Genomic DNA, 9823 nt, shown 5'->3' with positions numbered 1-9823 from the left:
AGTGGAGGTGAAAATGTGATGGTAATTCGGAAAGAGTTCTTTTCTCATTAAAAAATAAATGTCAATATCGATGATGTATGAAAATGGCCTTTGTTACTATCGAGTACAATGTGGGTAAGTGTTTGTACATATTTGTGAAAGCTTGTGCATTTGTGTCTGTACGTGTTTGGCAAAAGAGAAAGTAGCACGAGTCACTCGTCGCGCTCGCGTCTCAGCCACACACACTCGAAAACTCACCCAGAGCGCCGTCGAACACCTTCCGCTCGAGCGCCGTCGCCATGTCGTCCGCCGCCACCGCGCCGGAGCCGGAGCCGCGGCCGGTGCGCTTCGGCATCATGGGCTGCGCCTCGATCGCGCGGAAGGTTTCGCGCGCCATGCTGCTGGCCGCCCCCGCCGCCGCGGTGGCCGCGGTCGGCAGCCGCTCCGAGGCCAAAGCGCGGCTCTTCGCGGCCGACAACGGCCTCCCGGCGGCCACGCGGCTCCACGGCTCCTACGAGGCTCTCCTCGCCGACCCGGACGTGGACGCCGTCTACCTGCCCCTCCCGACCAGCCTGCACGTCCGGTGGGCCGTCGCCGCCGCCGGGCGCGGCAAGCACGTGCTCCTCGAGAAGCCCACCGCGCTCTGCGCCGCGGATCTGGATGTCATCCTCGCCGCCTGCGAGGAGAACGGGGTCCAGTTCATGGACTCCACCATGTGGATGCACCACCCCCGCACCGCCAAGATGCGCGAGTTACTGGATGACCGGAGCACCATCGGCGATGTCAGAGTTGTAAGGTCTTCAAACTAATTGATTTGTTGCTACATTTTGTGGAACCGATTAGTCAGTATTGGAATTTAGCATAGATGGAGACCACTTTAATTAGCATTTTGTCTAATAGGTTGTCTGGTTGCCTTAATCTATTGCATCTGCTCAAGCATCCAAAGATTCTCTAGTGAGCACTGAGTGTACCTAATCTGATCCAGTTTGTCGTCTTATCCAGCAAGGGCTGGCTAGTTGCCTCTTGGTAGCCAAAACAAAATAATACAAAATGGGTGGCCGACTTGAACTCTTGCTGCAGAAACCATGCTGGCATGTGAGATGATTTTGGCTTTTGAACCACTTGATACATTGCGATGACATGCTAGTATTTCATTACTGAATTTGATCATGTGTCCTGGATTTATTTCCTTACTTAATTAAGTAGTCCATGAAAATTTCACAATGATTCATGCAATCTACACATTATTGTAACTAATAAGACTGATAACTGAATTTTTCTGGCGTATGGTGATTTATATTTCCAAATGATTCTATGTCTGTTCATGTAATTTAACATACAATTGCCATCTACTGAATTCGTTCTTCCTAGTCAGTTTCAACAGACTGTATTGTGATGTTGGCTTAAGGATATGATTAAATTTTGGATGCTTCAATGTCTACTCTGCTCCTGAATCTAACTGGTTGCTGTCTTGCTAAAATATACACAAGCTACCTCCCAAAATATACATTATTGAATTTTTGTATGGATCATTTAGTTAGTGTGGTTGCGTCCATCTTTGGGGATATGATTCTGTTGTCTTAGCACCAGTTCAAAATGGCAACGCATGGGATGCAATCCACCATTTAGCACATGCCAAGAACCGCACGGTTGCTGGTGAAGGAGTGAGCAACATCTGCACTGTGGCAGTGTTCAACGCTCATAGCAAGATCATATCTCTCTTCAGCCATGAGCTGCGAATACCAGAAGAGCAGATCCTATGCTGCAGTCAGACCGCGGGTCTTCTGTATGGTCTCTGACAGCTCTGCCTGTACTGCTCAGAAGCGTACCAAATCAACAGACGACCTCCAAAGCCAATCAACCATTTACATCTCTCTTTACTCTATCAAAGTCAGTATCTTGTAACAATAACGAAAACTGGGTAAACAAAAGGGGGGGGGGGGGAAAGGCCACATATAGCACAACTTTTGTTTCTTTGAACACACTTCGAGTTTGTTGTTAGAATTGTATGGTGGGTGCTATAACACAACAAACATTTGATATCTTGTTGTGCATTGTGGATATTTCAGGGCTATGACAAGAACATTCAATGCTAAATGGTGCTTAAAATATGTGAACGTTTTGTCTCTGAAATTCATAGTCGTTGTTTTGAAAGCGTGGAATTTCTCAGTTCCAGGCTGTTACCACCTTGACATAGATGAATCATGAAAGACTTAGCCATAACCGACCTGCAAAAATCCCATTATCATCAAGAACTGGAACCAGAGTGAAATGGCAATTTATTTCAATTAGGTCTTGGAATCTTCCCAACGTGACCATTATAATTTTCAGAAAATGACCCTTTGTTGGCTCTTTGTAGTACTTTGTTCAGTGTGAACATTTGTCACAGTGAAATCAACAACAATCAAAAAGGGTGTGACCATGTTACACCAAGCCGGCCAAATATAGAGAACTACTAAACATAGATCAACTTCTGTCTTCTTAAGCTGTAATCTTTTAAATTTTCCATGAGAGTTTCACCTTTAAGATTACTCATAATTTAAAATTTGAAATTCAAGGCAGTATGTTCTAACAGTAACAGAAAAATGGGTAAACGAAAGGGAGAAAAAGGCCACATGTAGCAGAACCTTTTGTTTCTTTGAACACACTTCAAGTCTGTAGTTAGAATGGTAAGGGTGCTATAACACTCCATAGGAATAATTATTTTAGAAGCTCCGACTGAAGCGAGATTGCACGATTTAATACTTAGCCCCATTGATGTGCTACATTTGTACAAGATATCGCATCGTAGATATTCTATGGGCCATGACAACAATATTCAGTGATAACTGACGCTAAAATTATGTGAACGTTTTGTCCCTGAACTTCATAGTCGTAGTGTTAAAAGCGTAGAATTTCTCAATTCCAGGCCTTTAGCAGCCAGACAGTTGAAAGACTGAGCCATAAACCGTTTGGCAAAAATCCCATTATCACCCAGAACTGGAACCGGAATGAAATGGGAATGTATTTCAAATTTACAACTGGGTCTTGAATCTTCCCAAAGTGACCAGTACAATTCTCTGTAAATGACCCTTTGTTTCTATGTAGTACTTTGTTCAGTTTGGAGTGTGGACATTCGTCACAGTGAATCGAGAGCAATCAAAGAAGACGCAATGAAGTTAACACCAAGCAGACCAAATATAGAGAACTACTAAAGATACATCAACTTGTGTCTACTTAAGTTGTAATCTTCTAAAGAGTTTCACCTTTACAATTATTCATTTTTTTAATGTCCTCTTTCAGATAAACTCAGTGTTCAGCTTCCGAGCAGACGAAGACTTCCTCCAAAACGACATCAGGGTAAAACCAGACCTGGATGCCCTGGGCGCACTCGGCGACGCAGGATGGTACTGCATCCGGGCGATTCTCTGGGCCGTCGACTACTCGCTCCCCAGGAACGTGGTCGCCCTGCGTGACCCCGTCAAGAACCAGGCCGGCGTGCTCATCGCCTGCGGCGCGACCCTCTACTGGGCCGACGGCAAGATCGCCACCTTCCACTGCTCCTTCCTCACCAACCTTACCATGGATATCACCGTGGTCGGCACGAACGGCACCCTCCACGTCACCGACTTCGTCATCCCATACGAGGAGAAGTCTGGCCCGTTCAGCGTGGCTTCCGAGTCGAACTTCGCTGAGCTGCATACTGGGTGGGTACCGCAGCCAAGTAGGCATGTCGTCGCGACTGAGCTGCCACAGGAGGCCCTCATGGTCCAGGAGTTCTGCAGGCTGGTGCAGGGCATCAGAGATGGTGGTGCCGGTGTTGAGAGGAAGTGGCCGGCCATCACCAGGAAGACGCAGGTCGTGATGGATGCGGTGAAAACCTCCATCGATAGCGGGTTTCAGTCGGTGAATGTTGCCAGCTAAATGTAACACTTAACTGGTCATTTCGGTAGTGCGTTTGATCAAGACCATTGTGTATGGTTTGTTTACTTCATCGAACTCTACGCAGGACAAAACTGCTTACTCAATGAGTCCGAATGATTCTTGTCGTACCGTGGACAATAATGCAACTGTGTCAGGTGAGCTATAAATGGTGTTGTTTATCTTACTAACCTAGGTCTAGACTTCAGTTATGAGTCTCGAAGTTTTAGCTTGCTGCAAACTGGGATAAGACTAGTCACAATGAGTATCTTGTGTATGATACTACTATATTTTACTATCTCCACAATGCGTGGTATCATATACTAGTATCTTAGTCTTCTTATATTAATTGATTTGTAGAATCTTAATGCAAATATATGCATAAAATACAAGATTTACTTGACATTAATTTTTTCTAGTAGTATGTGTTATGATACGGTAATACGGTATCTACCTATGATACTCCCTCCGGTTCAGTTTATAAGGCGAGCACGTCGTTTAAGAAAAACTTTGATCATATATTTAGTCAACAAAATATGAAGGGCACCTTACAAACTGAACCCGAGGGAGTACTAGTATCCTCTCTCTCAATCTTAATTGCACTACTACATCAGCATTTTGTATATATACTAGTTGAATGCCCGTGCTTCGCCACGGTTTAACAAATTTATCCAAATTATCCAAATTTATCCAATTAGTCAAATTTATATGTATGGAACCCTAGCCGCCACCCTCCCCATCTCCCCTCCAGCCGCCGTCGGATCCTAGTGGGGTGAAGACCGTGCGGGGGAATGATGGTGGCAGTAGAATGTCCCTCCATCATAGCTACGAGGTGTGGCTTCGGCGGAGGATCTTGAGCGGGCGCCTCGGGACGGCGTGTGTGTGGCCATGACACCGGTCACGCAGAGATTGTTGCGGTCAGAAACCCACCGGCGGGCAGCGACTGGCAACACCGTAGAGCCGGGAACAACTAGGGCTGCGGCTGGCCCCAGTCCCTCAGAGCGACGGCCCGCAAAGCCTCCTGGTCACACGTCCGATGCTGTCGCAAGGGCGTGCCACCCGACCTATACCGGTCGGGAAGGTGTTGGATGATGCCTCGCTTAGTTTCTGCATGGCATACACGTAAACGTTAAATACGAGCCTCGATCGGCTCTCGAGTTATCCCGTGAATCGGCTCAAAGAGCCGATCCACCCATGATTCGTACAAGGTGTCCGAATATATGGTGGTCCCGCTTGATCAAGATAAAGCTAATGCGATCTACAACGATTTAGGGTTTTCACCGCATAATCGGGTCATCCTACTCACGATTGGGCCTCGCGCTCGCGTACGGTGACCGTAGGCCGATCCTAGACAGGGCCTAAAAACCAACACGAGGTTGATCCCCGAACATCCCGTCTAGGGCTAGCAAACTACACCCTACACGCCGCTGGATCCTCCAACCCTTTGTAAGGCCTAACTATTGCGGATGTTAAACTAATCCTTGAAGAACAAGGAACAACCGTAACGGATCGGATCTACTAAACTATGACCGAGCGGGGTGCCGCCCCTACACCTAAGATAGGTGTAAGGGCGGCTAGATGTATAAGGGTTGCACTACGACAGCATATGATACGAAGAACAATGCTAACCCTAACACATCTAAGATAACTACGTTGCTCGCCATCAAAAAGGCTTCAGCGACGAGCAACGCATGAACAACGTAGGTAGGCTTGTCGTTGCCTAGATCGCAAGATGCGATCTAGGCGACATGGTGCTTACCGGAGAAACCCTCGAGACGAAGGAGTTGGCGATGCACCGAGATTTGTTTGTGTTGAACGTTGGTTGTTGTTTATTTCATAAACCCTAGATACATATTTATAGTCCAAGGGACTTTCTAATTCAGGCGTGCACCTAACCGTGCACGGGTAAAACTCTATCTTCTAATCTAAGATACGACCTACTATATTACAGATACACGGGCATGCTAGCCCAAACTTTGCATATAAGGCCGATTCACGTATTTCTTCCGTATATAATCTTTAAGCCCATCCTGATCGTGGCCCACCTCTCGACTCGGCCAAGTCCCGGTGATAACACATGCCCCCCGGTTTTGGAAATGTCATTTCCAAAATCATTACGCTTTTCTCTCGTCGGGTCATGTCGTGGCGGCAGCGAACCGCCGCAGAATCTTCCATCATTACGCCTCGCCTCCCGGGCTTCTCTCGTACGAATTGACAATTTCGGCATCACGTCCTCGAGAACCGTCATGGCATTAAATCTCCACTACACTCCCTTTATTTATCTCGTGCCAAACGGTTCACCACTCCATCCCCTTGCTCGCTTCCGTCCACCATGCCAAAAACCCTCTTCCCTCGCAGCCATGTCTTCCTCTTCCTCCTCTGCCTCAGGCCTCCCCCTCCAATCTTCGCCGAAGAACAAGAAAGAGGACGACCTCCACTCCGGGGCGAACCCCATCTTCTCTGACAAGGAGAAGAAAGAAGGAAAAGCAGAGAAGACCAAGGCCTCCCCTCCGCCAGCTCCTGTCGAAGAAGCGCTCCCGCATGTGGGCGGACAGCGAGGACGACGATGACGACGAGGAAGGAGAAGAGGAGGAGGAGGAAGATGATTCCTCCTCCTCCGCCGGGTATCCGCCGACGAAGCGCTTCCGCACTTGGGCGGATAGCGAGGATGATGATGATGACGAGGAGGAGGAGGAAGCTCCAGCCGACGGCTGGGGCAGCAGCGGCGAGGACTTCTCCGGCAGTAGCGCCGATGGCGACGCCGACGACGATGCTAGCGAGGAGTAGTTATGTAGGATCAGTAGTCCCTTGAGCAATCGGCTCTTCTTTTGTTCTTCTTTGAGCAAGTCGGCTCTTTATTGTAAGAAATCCCAATGTTAATGAAGAATTTCCCTTAACTTGATCTAGCCGATTTCTTATCGTACTGATTTGGCCGATTGTTAACTTGATCACCGCTCAATAAGCCGATGGCAACGCACCGGTAACCTGCGAACCTTGCTCGAATTCAGATCCCCAAACCTCCAACCGAACAAGCCCAATCCGTAGTCACTGAGCGTAATGTTGGACTAAACGGCAAAACCCCCTGAAATAACGCCTGGCCTTGTCATTAACCTCAGGTTTTCGTACATTTTCCCGCGCGACCCTTCTCTTCCAAATCCCCTTTGCTTTCCGGGGTTCTCTTTAGATCATTGCTAACTCAACCCGTGAGGCTGGAGATGATACTTCGCGGGACGTGCTCTTGCTCCGTTTTTCCCACAGCAACTATTCCTCAAAAGCTGAGACATAGAGTCAGCCGATTTCAACAAAATCGGCTCCTTATAGCAAAGGATCCTTCAGGACAATCTGCCCCCCGAGCCTCAGTTAAGGCGGGAAAGGTAGTGAGTCAGCCCAATGTGCCGCCATTGGCCTCAAATCATAACGCAGAGCCAGCCAATTTCAACAAAATCGGCTTCCCGAGAGCAGAGCCTTCGTGGTGAGCTGCCCCCGAGCTTCCTCGACCCACTTCTTGCGCCTTTGCCGGTCGGATCGGCTCCTTTCCTTTGGCGGATTTGATACAACCTGATCTGCACGTCCATGCTGCTCTTGGCATTGGTCAGGTTCATGATCCCCCAAACTGCCCCAGCTGATACTGCGGACTCGAATACTCGCAAAAAGAATCCGGAGGTCCTTGAAGAGAGGATCCACTTCCTGCTTATCCCTTGAGTCGATGTCTGCGCATCGACTGTGCTTAAAAATTTTCGAATTTTTTACGGCCGATTCATGTATCGGCCCCCATACTTCAATACCCATCATCAAAGAATATCTTGGGCTACTGGGCGTTTGAAAGCTGCTCCTACTTCGTATCCTCGTGTTTTATTCTACCTAGGTGCCCCCCGAGCCGATTCTGTCAAGAGAATTGATGGTATCGGCTCTTTAGGTATTCCCTGTTGGATCAAATGTTGAACCCACGCAGAATGGAAGGTGAGGATAATTTTGGCCGATTGCTGGAATCGGCCTCCACGTTGCTTGCTCGATGAAGGTTTTGTAACGTTCCTCCATAAATTTTTTTTTGGGGCCGATCACAAGGATCAGCCTCGCCACGTTTGATCATTGATTTGCTCCAGCTACATGGTTAGGCCAGTGGATACGACCAGCCTATCTTCATCCTCTGTCATGTCGATGCGCTCGCCGTCGTCCACCTTGAGTGCATCGTTTAATCCTCGAGCAGTAAACTCCGTTGGGAGGACGAGGACCATGTTTGTGCCAGCCGATGTCTCATCATCGGCTTCCCTTTGCTTGGGGCGCCACTCTTTTCTTCGTGGCCGACCTTCTTCGTCCAGGGTTCACTGAATTTTGGCGGCCAGATCAGGCCGTGCCTTCCTCAACGTGTGCAGGTATAATCTTTCAGCTTCTTCCAACCCACGTAGACGCTGAACCCTTCGCTTCTGGGAACGGCTGAGCCCATCAGGGCACCACCTTGGCCGACGATACTTGTCTTCTTCATCATCGTCCTCTAGTTCCTCGAGATCTTCTACCCGAGCGGACTCAGCATGCCCGTTCCGAGGCGGGAGAGGCCCTAGACGTTTGAACACAGACACTTTAGCTGCATCCTTCTTCCTTCTCGTTTGCATTCTCGGCAGTTGCCGATTGTTGGCAATCGGCTCATTCCTGAATCCCAGCAGTGTCTGAAGAAGGGGCAGTCCCAGTGCATATCCACGTCGTCTTGCTCCCTCGACTTTTCCTTGGCGTGGCGCTCGTATCGCTTCTCGTCGTGATCATGCCGATGACGTCTCCTGTCGTCCCTAGCCAGACGATCTTCTTCATCATCGTCGTTGTATCGTTGATACGTCTCCAACGTATCGATAATTTCTTGTGTTCCATGCCACATTATTGATGTTATCTACATGTTTTATGCACACTTTATATCATATTCGTGCATTTTCTGGAACTAACCTATTAACAAGATGCCGAAGTGCCGCTGTCGTTTTCGCTGTTTTGGTTTCGAAATCCTAGTAAAGAAATATTCTCGGAATTGGACGAAATAAAAGCCTGTGAGGCCTATTTTCTCACGAATCTTCCGTAAGACCGAAGACGAGACGAAGAGGGGCCACGGGGAGCCAAACCCTAGGGCGGCGCGGCCCCCCTTGGTCGCGCGGCCCCGTGGTGTGGGCCCCCGTGCCGCCTCTCGACTTGCCCTTCCGCCTACAAATAGCCTCCGTGACGAAACCCCCGCACCGAGAGCCACGATACGGAAAACATTACCGAGACGCCGTCGCCGCCGATCCCATCTCGGGGATCCCGAGATCGCCTCCGGCACTCCGCCGGAGAGGGGATTCATCTCCCGGAGGACTCTACGCCGCCATGGTCGCCTCCGGTGTGATGTGTGAGTAGTCTACCCCCGGACTATGGGTCCATAGCAGTAGCTAGATGGTTGTCTTCTCCCCATTGTGCTATCATTGTCGGATCTTGTGAGCTGCCTATCATGATCAAGATCATCTATATGTAATTCTATATGTTGCGTTTGTTGGGATCCGATGAATAGAGAATACTTGTTATGTTGATTATCAAAGTTATTCATGTGTTGTTTATGATCTTGCATGCTCTCCGTTATTAGTAGATGCTCTGGCCAAGTAGATGCTTTTAACTCCAAGAGGGAGTACTTATGCTCGATAGTGGGTTCATGCCTGCATTGACACCGGGACAATGCGATGTAAAGTTCTAAGGTTGTGTTGTGCTGTTGCCACTAGGGATAAAACATTGATGCTATGTCTAAGGATGTAGTTGTTGATTACATTACGCACCATACTTAATGCAATTGTCTGTTGCTAGCTGTAACAACCCAAAAAATTTCAAAACAAACAAATTGAATTTCCCTAGTTCCAAATTTTGGAACCAACAAAAACTTTTATTAAAATAAGATTGATACATATAGATCTGGTTTAAATCTTGTGTTTTGCCATGATGA

General features: G+C 48.2%; 1 protein-coding gene across 1 annotated transcript; it reads left to right on the top strand.

Annotated features, from left to right (window-relative positions):
• The first annotated feature begins 230 nt into the window (after positions 1 to 230).
• LOC124666512 (uncharacterized oxidoreductase At4g09670-like) lies at positions 231 to 4066 on the top strand. Its single transcript, XM_047203862.1, has 2 exons — positions 231 to 770; positions 3262 to 4066. Exons 1-2 carry the CDS (start codon positions 279 to 281, stop codon positions 3880 to 3882), a joined length of 1113 nt encoding a protein of 370 aa, XP_047059818.1. The 5' UTR covers positions 231 to 278; the 3' UTR covers positions 3883 to 4066.
• The last annotated feature ends 5757 nt before the right edge of the window (positions 4067 to 9823 follow it).

This window comes from Lolium rigidum, chromosome 6 (assembly GCF_022539505.1).
Source record: "Lolium rigidum isolate FL_2022 chromosome 6, APGP_CSIRO_Lrig_0.1, whole genome shotgun sequence".
NCBI lineage: Eukaryota > Viridiplantae > Streptophyta > Magnoliopsida > Poales > Poaceae > Lolium > Lolium rigidum.
The sequence above is the reverse complement of the archived record's forward strand: the minus strand, read 5'-3'. Positions and strand labels throughout refer to the sequence as shown.